This window comes from Microtus ochrogaster, unplaced genomic scaffold, assembly GCF_000317375.1.
Source record: "Microtus ochrogaster isolate Prairie Vole_2 unplaced genomic scaffold, MicOch1.0 UNK9, whole genome shotgun sequence".
Classification (NCBI taxonomy): Eukaryota; Metazoa; Chordata; class Mammalia; order Rodentia; family Cricetidae; genus Microtus; species Microtus ochrogaster.
Window position 1 is genome coordinate 9,591,485 of NW_004949107.1, and position 14,322 is coordinate 9,605,806.

General features: G+C 43.0%; 1 protein-coding gene across 8 annotated transcripts in view; it reads right to left on the reverse strand.

The window, feature by feature from the left end:
* Window positions 1-8,474: 8,474 nt before the first annotated feature.
* Window positions 8,475-14,322, reverse strand: part of Kiaa1841 (KIAA1841 ortholog) — a 49,624-nt gene continuing 43,776 nt past the window's right edge. For all 8 annotated transcript variants that reach the window (XM_005366478.3, XM_026788912.1, XM_026788915.1 and 5 more), the window contains 2 exons: window positions 10,808-10,902; window positions 8,475-9,739 (listed from right to left, as the gene is read on the reverse strand). In XM_005366478.3, coding sequence (XP_005366535.1) covers window positions 9,703-9,739; window positions 10,808-10,902 — 132 coding nt within the window. In that variant the 3' untranslated portion in view covers window positions 8,475-9,702. The remainder of the gene's footprint in view (window positions 9,740-10,807; window positions 10,903-14,322) is intronic.

The following is a 14,322-nucleotide window of genomic DNA, read 5'->3' on the forward strand; positions in this document are numbered from 1 at the left end:
CTGTGTAGCTGAGGTTGGTCTTGCAGTGATCCCAGTCCCAGCCTCCCAGAGGTGCAGACTCAGACATTGCACATTCACCCTGCCGAGCTAGTCTGTCCCTCGTCACCAAACTGAATTTTCTTTAACGGTTCTGATAGATTATTTTTTCCATGTGATCGTATATTCATTTAGGTACCAGAAGAAAATGAGAACTTATTTTATAAGTGTTTTATTACATTTGTATTTAGTGTGTGTATGTTTGTGTCATGACACAGAGGTCGGGCCAGAGGACAACCTGGAGTCAGTTCTCGGGGTCGACTCAGGCCATCAGGCTTGGTGCAGGAGACTTTACCCACTGAGCCATCTCACAGGTCTGAAAGATTCGGGATTTATTAGAACCACACCTCTGGAACTTCCTCCTCTGAGCTTCCAGGCGCTAATGATTCTAACTGCTTTCTTTCGTTAGTTCAGCTTTTACCTCACCATCTCCTTTAGTTTCCCATTTCTTCACGTCTCTTTAGCCAGTTCCTTTACAGTGAACCTCTCTTAGAATCCCGGCATATTTTTCCTCCCTCCTGTGGTCTGTTCACACTCTATTATACAAACAATGTAAACTACTAAGAAGAAGATGGACTGCTAACACAGATAAGGTGGCTGCACGCTGAAAGGCATTTAGAAAGTGTCGGTAGCCCAGAACTAGACAGCGGTGTTAGACAGACTGCTCCCGGGCTACGAGCACTCGTTCTTGCAGGGGACTGGATTTGGTTCCCTCCCAGCTCTTAGGTCAGGGACTCACAACTTCCTGTAGCTCCAGCTCTAGAGGATCACATGCCCTTTTCTTGCCTCTGTGGGTACTGCACACACGTGTACACTTGCACACAGGCCTGGACAGAGAAAGGAATCCAACCACAGAACCCCGACAGCGCGTGCACACATGCAGACACATCCTGTAGCAGGCAGCCATCTGCTGGGCACTGTGGAGGGAGTCAGGGACGGCGCCAGAACAGCTCCGAAAACAGAGGAAAGAATTAGGTCTCTACTTCACACCAAACACAACACAGACCCAAGATGATCTCATCAGGTCTAGTGACAGCCTCCTGACCGCATTCCACCTAATGTGAAAAAGATAAACACCGAAACTTCTAAGAAAAAAAAAAGTAAACATTACAGTAAATATCAGAAATAAAGATGGCTTCTTAAAGAGACAGAATCATAAAGAGGAAAAGTTAATATATTTAATTATAGTCTAAATTAACTTCCTCCAGGTCTGTTGGCTCATGCCTGTAAAAATGATTTTGAAGGTCACGACCCATTGCCAGATAGAGCGACACACACCTTTAATCCCAGCATTCAAGGGGCAGAAGCAGGTAGATCTTTGAGTCTGAGGCCAGCTGGTCTTCAGAGTAAGTTCCAGAATAGCCAGGGCCACACAGTGAGATTCCACCTTGAAAACAAATAAACAAACAAACAAACGGGAGAGTTGCTGTGCGTTCTAGGCTTATCCTGGGATACCATCTCATAACACGGAGAACTAAACAAAAACGGAGGAAAAAAAGCCTTCTATGAATCGTTGACAACCTTAAAGGTAGAGATATTTATAATCCATATTACTAATAAAGGGCCGACATGCACACAGACCACACGTAGACATATGGTAAGCCTTAATGCTCAGTAGAAAAACAGATGCTCTTTAGACCTTAACACATCTGTCCCATCCAAGACCTAGCTGTTATCAATTTGATAGTATTAAGAAATGTTTTTGTTTTGATATGTTTTTTTAAGGTAGAGTCTAACTGTGTAGACCAGGCTGGCTTCAAATTTGCCATCCTCCTGCCTCAATGCTGAGATTAGAGGTATGCGCTACCTTGTCCAGCTTTATGGACTGGCTGAACTCGCCTTCCAGGTTCTCCTGCATGAGGACACAGTTCAGAGGCTCTCACTAGACAGCATGAGCTTACCTTAGTTTTTGGCGTCTAGTGCTAAGAGAAATAAATCTCTTTCTTATAAAGTAGCTTATGGCATTGTTATTAGCCGCACAAATGGATTAAGAATGAGAAGAAACCCAAGTGACCAATAAACATACAAGCATACACTTAACCTCCCTAAGTAAGTCTCCAAACAAAAACGATGACACTATTCCACTTTCTCTGGACTAGTGAGAACTGCAGTTTGTCAGGACCTGTGGCATTTGTAATAAACTTACAAACAGTAGCACCTGAGGGGTGGGATGGGAAGCATGAAGGTAAGACCAGCAATGGGCAAAGTGAAAGCGTATTTCTATGCAGGGACTTTATGGGCTGCAGTTGAGCCTGGTAAGTCAGAGTCGGAGGGAGCCTTCATCCCTGCCCCCTTATGACCACGATGAGCAGAGCTTCAGAGCACAGCCTAAGCCTCTGTACTACACTGCTGAGATTCTGTTATTACTACAACAGGACTATCCTGACTGGCAGGAATGCTGGTGGCTGGGCAAACAGGGGCATCGGTTGCTGCTGGTAGGTGCCCATGCTGGAACAATTCGGGAGGAGAACTTGACAAATTGCTGACATGCAAATCCATCAGCTAATATATTCATGAAAGAATTTCCAGAGGGTTTTACTGGAATGTTAAGGGGAAGAAACTGAAGCTAGGTGTGGTGACACGTGTCTGTAATCCCAGCACCCCAGAGACTGAGACAGGAAGAGCGTGGGTTAGAAGCCAGCCTGGGCCACATAATAAGACACTACTTAAAAAGAATAAAACCAAAAGCAAGCCTGAAATATAATATCAACATTTACTGACAAGAAACAGATAGATGTATTTTAGGAGATTGCTAAACTAGATTGTACTACTGAGTGAGTAAGCTTCAGCTCCTTGTATCAGGATGCATCACTCTAAAAGTATGCTTTCGGAGTTGCGTAAGGATGTGTGCAGTATGAGGTCACTGCATGAAGGCTGCACACACCATTCTGATGTGGAGGCAAAGTATGGAGGCACAAATGACAGGCATCAGGGCAGTAAATAGAAAATTCAGTGCAAGGTTTACTTCTGGGAAGATGGGTGTGTGGGGATGTTTTATTTCTACTATAATCGTTAGTGCTGTTCCGTTGGGTTACTAGGTGGTAGGTACATTGCTGCTGTGTTCTCCCGTATCCATCCCTTCGTCCCATCTCTGAAACAGCGTCTGTGGGCATCCTGGGGTAAATCTGCCCTGCGTTTCCCACATCTGTGTCTTTCCCACTTTGGTGGACAGAATGAGGACGGAGGTCAGGCAACCAGCAGGTTTGAGCGCAGACTGGCAGACTAGGTAAGCTGGAACTCAGTTTTACACATTAGAGGTTATGTCTTTTCTAAGTTAATACAAGTGTTCGCTGAAAGGAGGAACATTTGGTTTTTAAAGTGTCTGAACTGATGTGTCTGCCATGACATATTTAAGTATTTTCTCCTTTACTGTTTGAGATTACTAGAGCATATGCCGACAGAGCCTGCAGAATAGACACATATGCAGGTCTGCCCATCTCATAGTGGGCAAGTCTGGCTTCAGAAGGAAACAGACTTTAACAGCAATGTTGTTAAGTAGCCTTCTTTGCTCCACTTCTCCTTTCCTTCTAGACCTCTCTGTGTGTTCTGGCAATTTCTCTCTCACCAGTTACTTCCACAGAACTTTGCTTCCTACTTCAGACAGTTCACACATGCATGCTTACATAAAGGCAACCCTGAAAACTGAATGTGTACATAAACCAGGCTACAGCCCCTCAAGGCGAGGCTCTGGCATCAGAGTCCACGATTTCCTGAGTCCCTGTGCTCCTGAGCATGTTTGTGGTGGAGGTTAGTGCTTGTCATTTAAACATGACCATATCAAACATCAGTGTGCTTCTGACTCCACTCGAACAAGAATCACCTGTGAGCTTTAAAATATAATGTTACCCCCAGCTCCAGAGCCACTATTAGAAGAGTCCCAGCACCTATCTGCCAGAGAGAATGAGGCTTAACTTAAAAAGCAAGGCAAACAACCACAAACTGAGCTCCAGTACTGACTGCGGCTACGGCGGTACAAGATAGAGATTTCTCTCACATATTTATCCTAATGTACAATAATTCAGACAGGTGGCTGACTACATTTCTTACAAAAGAATTAATTTTGTTAATTTATTAAATTAGAGGAAATATATTAATCATAGGTAGGAACAGAGTTCCAAACAATCAACAATGTCACTCAAAATTAACCTGTAAACTGCCATGTTTGTTCCGGCTGTTCCTTACAGACACAGAGCAGTTCTAACAGAGCTGGGAACCGCTGGCCTGCGTCAGTGTCCTGGCACAAAACAATACCAAGAGATCACAGGGAGGCAGGGAAGGCAGGCCATGAGCACAGTGAGCACAGCACCACCCTCCCAAGGGGTCCAGACCACTCCCTCCCACGGATTATTCTAACTGCCCTGCAAAGAAGGAACACGTGGTCCCCGGTTCTCCTTTCCCCCTCTTTGTGTTTTCCCAAGATTGCTGGCATCCATTAAACCTGGGCTTCTAATTCTGTTTGATTTGGTTTGATTTGGATTATTGCGTTGGCGGAGAGGTTTGTCGGCCAGAAAAACTAAACACTTACTACGTGTCAGGCTGCACATCCACATGTGCTACACATACTGATGGCTAGTGATTGTGTCACCGAGTATGCTTGTGTGTATGTGTGTGTGTGTTACTGCCCTTAGACAAGCTGCCATCTGTGGGTCTGCTCACCCATAAAGAAGCAGATAAGAATATTGTCCTGTGCACGATGGTGATGCGCATGAGCACTTGGCTCACACTCACACACACCCATATTCTTTTGTCTATTCTGACCTTTGGAAGACAATTTGCTGTAGTGTCTGGCTGGCTAAGCACTGTCACTCAGGGCTCCTGGGTGGGTCTTAGCAGGGGGGGGTTCCCTCACAAGTGATGGGCCGCCCTTCTCAAGACTGTCAGCAATGTTAGTATACTTGTGTTTGTGCATGAATGTATGTGCTGACGTCTGTGGAACTTCTTAGCTGTGCTGTTTTTGGCAGCTTTCCACTCTGATCTTTCCTTTCCCACATTCGTTACGACTCAAAGGCATCACCTCCGAGATTCTGCTTGTTCATTTTAAATATGAGTGTATGCGTTGTGTGCAGATGTGTGGAAGTTAGGCTCCATCTTGTTGTGATTGTTCGTCACTTTTAAGAGACAAGCCATGCCCTCTCCCTGCAGCCCCTCCCTCCCTTGCCATCTTGGCTTCTCTCTCTGTTCCCTTGTCTGCTCCCCCTTCTCTCTCTCTCTCTCTCTCTCTCTCTCTCTCTCTCTCTCTCTCTCTCCTCTTCTTCTCTTCCCCTTCTCTCATTTCTCTCCCTCTCTCTTTTCCCCCTTCTCCCTTCCCTCTCCATAACCCCCTGAATAAATATTTAACCTCACTGTACATGTCATGTCTATCCATGTCTCTGTCTACTTCCCTTGAGACCAGCTACCACTCAGGGACCAGCAGCCATCTCTGCCTGGGACTGGCTGCTCTCAGGGCCCACTGCCTGCCGCCACATGACCTGCTACCACCACTTGGGGACCTACCGCATTTCTGCTGCCTACTGCCACCGGAGATTTTGCAGCATTTTTAAAAAATCATAACACATCCACCTTGTTCTTCAAGACAAAGTCTCTCAATGGAAGGTTAGCTTGACAGGCTATTGAGTCCCGGGGATTTGCCTTTCTCCCCAGTTGCTGAGATTACAAGCACAAGACATCAGACCTAGTTTTTCTACACAGATTCTGGGGATTGAACTCTGGTCTTTTTTCTTATGCATCAAGTACCAACTGATCCACCTCCCAAACTCTACACATTATTTTTATAAAAATGTAAGAAAAAGGTGGATGAAATATAAGGGTAGAAAATGATTGTATGTGCTAGGTGGTTGTGGCACATACCTTTAATCTCAGCAATCAGGAGGCAGTCACATCTCTGTGAGTTCAAGGCCAGCCTGGTCTACAGAGCTAGTTCCAGGAGAGTTAGGGCTGTTACATAGAGAAACTCTGTCTGAAAAGGTTACATGAGGCTTTGGTGGGTTAGCTTGACGGCTTGCTTAGCAATCACAAGGACCTGAGTTCAGATCCCCAGAACCTATATAAACACTGAATATGGCTGTGTCTACCTGAAATTGTAGTGCTGGGTCTCTCATAGAGCAGAAAAATGGCAAGCTCCAGGTGAGTGAGCAACTCCGTCTCAAAGGAGTAAGACGGAAGCTCCATAAATAATCACTGTGGGGAGACTGAGAGAGGCCTTTAGATTCACGGCCTCTTCCTTGAAAATGCCACGGCACCTGTCTATTCACCACACAAGCACCCACGTGTAGAAGCTGTTGAGAGGTCACGTGGTCACAACTGTGGCTTATGTGGACCGCCACTTTGCTTATATTCGGCAGGCTCTAGCAGAACTCAGTGTGGGTCTACAGGGAATCTCTCTGAGATAAGAATCTTGAAACTGTGAAGGACACTGCTGCCATGCTGGGACAACAGCAGGTGACCTCCAGAGAGACGCAGCGTGGTGTCGTCTCTTCTGATCATTGTACACTTTGAAACACTACGGTAGTCAGAAAGACTGGGGCTTACTCTTTATACTGGGGGACGCTGCACACATGTCAGACGCCTGCAGAAACAAACTCTGATAGGATGGGAGTGTTGTTTACATTGGCAGTGGAAAGGATCCCCACGAGAGTGACATCTAACCCAAATGTGGTTATCAGACAGCCTTGCAGACTACGGGAATAGCTCACATCGAGGTGAAAATGCACCTTACCCATTGGGAAGAATGGTAGCTGGGGTGTGGCTAGTAAGAGAGAAGGTGGGAAAGGAGGAACTTGCAAATCTAGGCTATGAGGCTGGGTTCATCCTGGGTGGCTGAGTGGATTAAAGCATAGTGACAATTGTGAAAATTAAGGTGTGAACACACAATTACTCATTCTTAAGGCCCCAGGGTTGCTTCCTGGGTAACAGATCACACAAAGTTAGGGTTTGTAGAACTCCCTGTCAGATATGACAGGTGGGGATGCTGAGATGGAGAGGAACAGATTCAGGCGCTTCCTTTCTAGGTCCACACGCGAGAACACTGCTGGAGAAAACATCAATCCTTATTAGAGCACAGCACGAAGACTACCCAGGACCACAGCGACAGCACAGAGACCACGGCCATGGAGAAACTGGGCTCAATTCTGAACACAGCCTGGCAGACAGGAAGTTACAGCCAAGAGCAGAGTAGGGTCAGTAATTGAAAAACTTCCCCCACAGAAACTCAAATTATAGGAAGAGTTACAATTAACTTTTGCCTTAAAGAATTTAAAAAATTTCTTCCAAATAAATAACAATATCAATGCAACAATAGATGATATTTATGGAGAGATTTCTATTAATTTACTCACTCCCAATAATTCTGTAACATTATCCTAGGATTAGCTTCCTCTACCAACCACATTTTAGGGAGACTGGAGGAACTAACCCATCAGAATTGGATGAGCTAGGTAACACAGTGCCTCTGGCCTGGAAGAGGCCAAACAGTTGCTGAATGATAGCAAGAGGTTGACTCAAGAATTGTCTGCTCTTCCAAAGGTCCTAAGTTCAATTCCCAGCAACCACATGGTGGCTCACAACCATCTGGGATCTGGTGCCCTCTTCTGGCCTGCAGGAGCAGGCATACACACAGACAGAATATTGTATACATAATAAATAAATTAAAAAAAAGAATTATTGCTCAGTTTGGAGACAAAAGGCTTTTTAATGCTTATTTAAATATGCCATCACCAAAAAATATGACAGCTTCAGCCTCAGCTTCTAAAATAATTATATAGCTCACAATTTCCAACTAAACATTCAAAAGAAAAGGAATGAGTACAGTGAAGATCATTCATGTGCTGTCTCCACTCACTCCCGCTAGTGGGGAGCAGACCAGGCTCCTGTGCACCTGTTCTACTGCTGAGCTGCACGCCCGGACCCTCTGTGGTATTTCAGACCTTAAATGTTTGGCTAAATGTTCTGAGACAGGTCCTGAATGTGGGATTTTCCTACGAGTGACGGGGTGTGCCATCACACTCCAATGATAACCGTGGAACCTTGGCATTTCACCTCACATACAGCTCGTTCTCCAGACTTCTCAGACAGCAGAACCAGGCAGACCAAGGGACTTTCTACATGGTTTTTGTCATTGCCATTTATTTCAACTAAAGAAGTATAAACTCAGAATTAATGTAAAGAAATCCTTAAAATACTTGGCAGAGGAGATGCCTGTCCATGTATCACAGACAGACCCGAACTAACCAAACACATTCTGTATAGAGTCAGACTATAACAAAGTCTGGTTTGTTAGTATCAGTCCCCTCGGGACTTTATCATCAGTGAAAATCCCAAAGCAGGCTCCCTTTTGATCACGCTGATCACAACAGGCCCGTTCACACACACATCCAAACCCTGCTATCAGAGACCAGCAGCCAACTGCAAGGCTGAAGAATAATGAGACCACACATCGTATATTAAAAACACTTTAAAAAATAAATATGGTATAAGCTATTTCCACAGTATCAGATGACTGAAATATATATAACAAAATCAGACATTAAAAATATAATCATCAAATAATTGAACTTCATATAACAACTAAAAGATACACTAACAATTCTAATTTCTTTTTGTGTGAACTGAATGTGAGCTGAACTGTTCTTTAAAACTGCTGTCCTGTCCCACATCACCAAGGCCTGCTCTCTGAATAATTTCCAAACACATGATTTAGTGCATGCTCACAGTCTGAAACAAAATTTCCCGGGTATGCTATGTACCTGGTTAGAAAAAATTAAAGCATGATCTACAAAATAGTTGATTTTATTTTTTTTTGAATGTATGAAATTTTCAGCCATCTAATCTATCCGGGACTTTTAAGACACTCCTAAGTAACAAGTGACTGTAATTGTTAAGGGGTTGTTGAAATAGGTTTAGAGAATGGATGGGTCAGAGAGCCATACAAGCGAATGTTACAGAACCGAAATGATTCTACCCTAAACCATCACAGGCTATTCTAGAAAATTTGGGATGTCACTAGCTTCAGAGAAGAGAAACTAATGACCAGTAATTCAGGATCAGATGACCAACTCAGAAACATGAAGAAATGAAAGAAACAAATTAACACTGTACATTTCCAGTAAAAGCCTGAGAAGATGGACACATCTGGACCAACATGATACTGGAAAAACCTTGTCTCGAAACTCCATGCGGCTTCAAGATCTGTCATGCCTTCATATGCACATAGACCTACATTCACATCACTGGGTATCGTCATACAGGACTCACTTTCAATGCTATTCCTAAGACTTAACAGTCCACACAATGGCAATCAGCACACATGCACGTAACACTACCAACTGCAACCCTTCATTTCTTAAGGTCTTTCTAAAACTCAGTCATTTGACAATTTAGGCCTTTTCTCTTTCAAATAAATAAAGGGTAACAAATATTAGGAATCTTGACTATGTAAAATTTGTAATTATTTTCTACATAGCCTAGAATTATACAAGGAAAAAATGTATATAAAAATTTATATTTACAGTTAGGTTTTAATGAAGCCTAACTATATATTTGCATGATTTACGCGGTCTGCAGGAATAACTAATAAAACACTCAGAAGTCATGTTTTTGAAGGTCTTCAGGAAATGAACAATTTCAGATGTCCAGGAGTGTGCCTTCTCTCTTTTTAAGTTTAAGGGTGCTTTATGCAGGACGCCCTTGACCAAAACGACTTTTAGACCTAGATTTTTTAAACAGAAAAGAAAGTCAGACTTGCTCTGGAACAGAAGGCTATTGTTGTTGCCTCAGTTTGTTCGCTTGACAATATCAACACTCAGTGAAACTGTATGCCGCTCATCAGTGAGATACAATTTGGAATTCAAACTTAAAAAATGATTTTGAAAGAGAATCTAGTATGTAAACTGCACAGTACAAGCCAGGAGCAGCACTGTAACGGAACACACCAGTGTTTCTGGGGGACACAGATGGACACTTGGGATGAGAGCCGTAAGAACTGCAGCTGTAGGCACGGCTGCTCTGGATGAACCCAGCACAGCGACTGAGGAGGCCGCGTTCAGTTGTGCAGATCTCCGGGGAGTGGACTAGGCACACAGCGTCTCTAGTACCTGTGTTCACGTCTCAGTACCTTAAGTTCTAACAGGAAGTCAGTGATGGCGAATGGCACAAGACTTATTCGTTAATTTATTGAGAGAAGTAAGATGTGACTGTACTGGGGGACTTTCTGGTAAAGAAAGGGCCGACCTATGCAGCTCTGTCCTCCTTGGGCAGGATAAAGGTTTAGGACTGATGTTCAAGAGACTTTTGGAATAACACAAAGCCTGTATCAGACGTAGATGAACAGTGTTCTCTCTACTCTGCAGCACACTCTGCCTATTGCCACACTACAGAGAAAGGTGGGGGAGGGACAGGAAAGGGTCAGTGACTTCCTACAGTGACCCCAACACAATCTACATAGTATGACAATCTCGCCAGCCCGCAGCTGCGCTGCAGCTCCTACTAGTGCAGTATCGCCATCACTTGGTGTTGGAGGCACAAGTGGTGAGTGTGCTAGGAGAGCTTTTACCTCCAGATTGCGGACAAGAACGGCCGACTCGAAGGTAGCTGGCTCAATAAATAGGAAACTTAAAGAAAACTAAGCCTTTTATGTTCATGAAAATTTGTGTTCACGACTTGTTAAAAAGCGTTCTGATTTGCTGAAATAAGGAACGGAAGTCATACTATGTGCTTTAGTGCTCACATGGTTTACTCTGCGGAACCAGAGGCCTCATGCTGCTTGCTGCTGATTTACCTGGGGTTTTTGTCAGAGCTGTTCTGCCGGGCACTGCCAGGCGCCGCTGAGGCTTTGACTTGTGCTTCCAGTCTAGAATAAATACCTCCTGCAAACTGTGGAATAAAGAGCAAAATTGAATTACCTTCAAGGAAGTAAAGACTGACCCATAACAAAACACACTTCTAAATTTAGAAAGTAATTTATTTTTGGTCTATAAAGCTCAGGCTTCTGACGTACTACATATAGTAAGACTCATCATTTTAGTACATAGATCTGGGTTTTGACAAATGCACAGGGGCTCAGCTGGCTCTTGTCTGGGGCTGGACTCTGAGCTCTAGTCCTCATGCGGTTCTTAGCTGCTATGTGGTTACTCCAGCCTCAATTTTTAGTTAAAAAAAAAACAACAAAACACGTATAGTTTATTTGCTAAACCCTGATGCTTTTAATCCCAATACCTGGGAGGCAGAGGCAGACAGATCTCTGAGTTCAAGGTGTGCTGGCGTACACCTTTAATCCCAGCACTGGAAGGCAGAGGCAGACAGATCTCTGTGAGTTCAAGGACAGCCTGGTCTACAGAGTGAGTTCCAAGACAAAGATAAACAGAGAAATCCTGTTTCAAAAAGGCAGAAATTAAAAATAAAAGAAATAGAGGTTAAAATAAAGCCATATAAAGATGAAAAATACATAGAGAATCTTGATACTATATGTTATTGTGCTCTCTTTGAATTGTTTGAATGCTGAGGAAGGAACAACAGCTGCTAAAAGATACTTGTTTATAAATGCTGCTGAATTAATCCAAGATGAGTATTTTGAAAATACCCTTGACTTCAAAATTGAAGTCAAAAGGTATGTTACTTTGGAGAAGAGGTTTTGCTTTTATTTCCACAGGAAATGAGAGGCTATGAATTCATTCCAGATTAAGAAAAATCATCTTTGATCAAGGAAGACCACCTGAGAAATCTCCGGCAGGAATAGATGGCCCAGATGTCTGAGTTCTTCATCCAGAACAGGTTCAAGACTGCTGCCTGAGATGATCAAACCTCACAGGATACTCCAGTCACAACTTGATCATAATTCTAAATTTTCTTTAGGTCCCCATAAGATTATCAGCGCCCCCAATCAGCAGGAAGTATTCTGGAAAACTACACCCACATTCCCAAAAATTGACTATGGATATTTTCCTTTGTTTAGAATGTGGGTTACAAGTTGTTATGGATAATGGTCAGGAGAAAAGCTAAACAAAGGATACTGGATTCAGAGTTTTTGTTTGAAAAAAGGGGGGGGGGAGTGCTGTGGGATAATGATATGTACCCTGTCAATTTTATTTTAATAAAATGTTGAAAAAAAAAATAAAAAAAATGTTGATTGGCCAGTAGCCAGGCAGGAAATAGAGGCGGGGCAACGAGAACAGGAGAATTCTGGGAATAGGAAAGCTCAGTCTGTAGTTGTGACCCAGACACAGAGGAAGCAAGATGTGACTGTCTCGCCGAAAAAGGTACTGAGACATATGGCTAACACAGACAAGAATAATGGGCTAATATAAGTTATAAGAGTTAATAAGAAGACTGAGCTACCAGGCCAATTAGTTTATAATTAAAAAAAAAACCACGTAGTTTATTTGCTAAATCCTGAACTCCTCTTGCCCCTTAAAGAGGGTCCCATTGAGACTAGGCTGGTCTCAAACTTACTATGCATCCAAAGACAACCTTAAGCTTGGGATCCTTCTGCTCCATCTTTTGAGTATGGAGACTGCACCACCACCTCTGGTTTATGTGGGCTGGGGAGCAAACCCAGGGCCTTAAGCCTGAGGGTTCTTTGAAAGAAAAGGTTTTATTGAGCTGCTACAGAAATCAGAGAAAAAGAAAGAGCAGGTCCTGGGGCACAAGTGCCCACTGAGCCTGGCGACTGGGAATATTCAATGTGGCCATCTGCCATCCAGCCTCATCCTCCTGAGTGCTGAGACTACAGGCATGCACCATACACCTTGTTGTGAGTTAAGCTTCTCCCATCACTTTTCTAGCCCTTTAAATTCAGGAAATCTCAAAATTTTTCTTGTCACATTACCATTTTGGAGACTTTCTAGTTTTTCACAATTATGAATAATGACATTATAAACGAATGGCATTTATAAAAAACTTCTGAACTATTTTCCACAGCTCCTACAAGCTAAACAGAGGTCCATTTGCTTCACGACCTCACGAGCACCTAAACAAAAGCTCAGAGCTTTTAGAAGCAGCATTTGATTGAGATGCTATTTTGTATTTCTCTAATGACTAATGATGATACATTTTCATGTTTTCTTGCTACCTGCATCTCTTCCTCTGCCTGATTTATTTATGTATTTATTCATTGTTACTTTAAGTTACTTTATCAGTTTCTATGTATGGGTGTTTTGCATGCATACCTGCATACCAGTATGCCCTGGGAGACCAGAAGAGGGGCTTGCATCCACTGGAACTGGAGTTGCAGAGGTTTGTGAACAGCATGTGGGTGCTGGGAATTGAATATGGGTCCTTAAGAGTCTTCTGGAAGAGTAGCCAGTGCCTGTAAGTACTGTGCCATCTCTCCAACCTCTATTATTTTGAGACTGTCTCACATGTTACCGTAGTTGGCCTGGAATTCATAGGGACCCACCTGCCTCTGCCTCCCAAGTACTGTGATAAAGGCATGAGCCACCATGGTGAGTTTGCCTATTTATTGGATTATTTTATTATTGAGGAGCTAAGCTTTTTTGAGATAATTTAATTACAATATCATTTCTCTCCCCTTCGTTTTCCACAAACCTATTCATCAGACAAACGTTTTACACTTGGTTTGTTATTGTATATGAACTGTTTGTTTGTTTGTTTGTTTTTTGAAACAGGGTTTCTCTGTGTAACAGTCCTAGCTTCCTGGAACTCACTTTGTGGACCAGGCTGGCATCCAACTATGAATCTTTATTCTTTCTTTTTTTCTTTTTGAGACAGAGTGTCACTGAACAGCTCTGGCTATCGCATCACCTAGCCCAGCTGTCTTTTCGTTCCCTTTACAGTGGTTTTAAAGAAGAACTTTAAGTTCTGATGGATTCTCATTAATTTTTCTTTTGTGGATCATGCTTTAGTGTTGAAGCTAAGAAATTAAAATGTTTTGAACATTTAATTTAGTAGTGTACATGTGTATCTGTGCACATGTGCACACAAGTTTACAGGCCCTTTTGCTAGGAAGTTTTATCTAACTGAAGGTCACAGCTTGTTTTCCTTTGTAAATGTTATGGGTGAGTGAATCTTCTTTTATTTGTTCATCCTGTCCGTCCTTTTATTTGTTCCCATTCATTTCACTTTTGCTGCTGGAGATTGGATTCAGGGCCTTATGCATTCTAGGCATACACTCTACCAAGGAGCTACAACCCCAATGAGGAAGTAAAAACATACAAAATGGATTATTTAGGAGCTATGGTGCATTTATTTATTTATTTATTTTGTTTTTTCGAGACAGGGTTTCTCTGTGGCTTTGGAGCCTGTCCTGGAACTAGCTCTTGTAGACCAGGCTGGTCT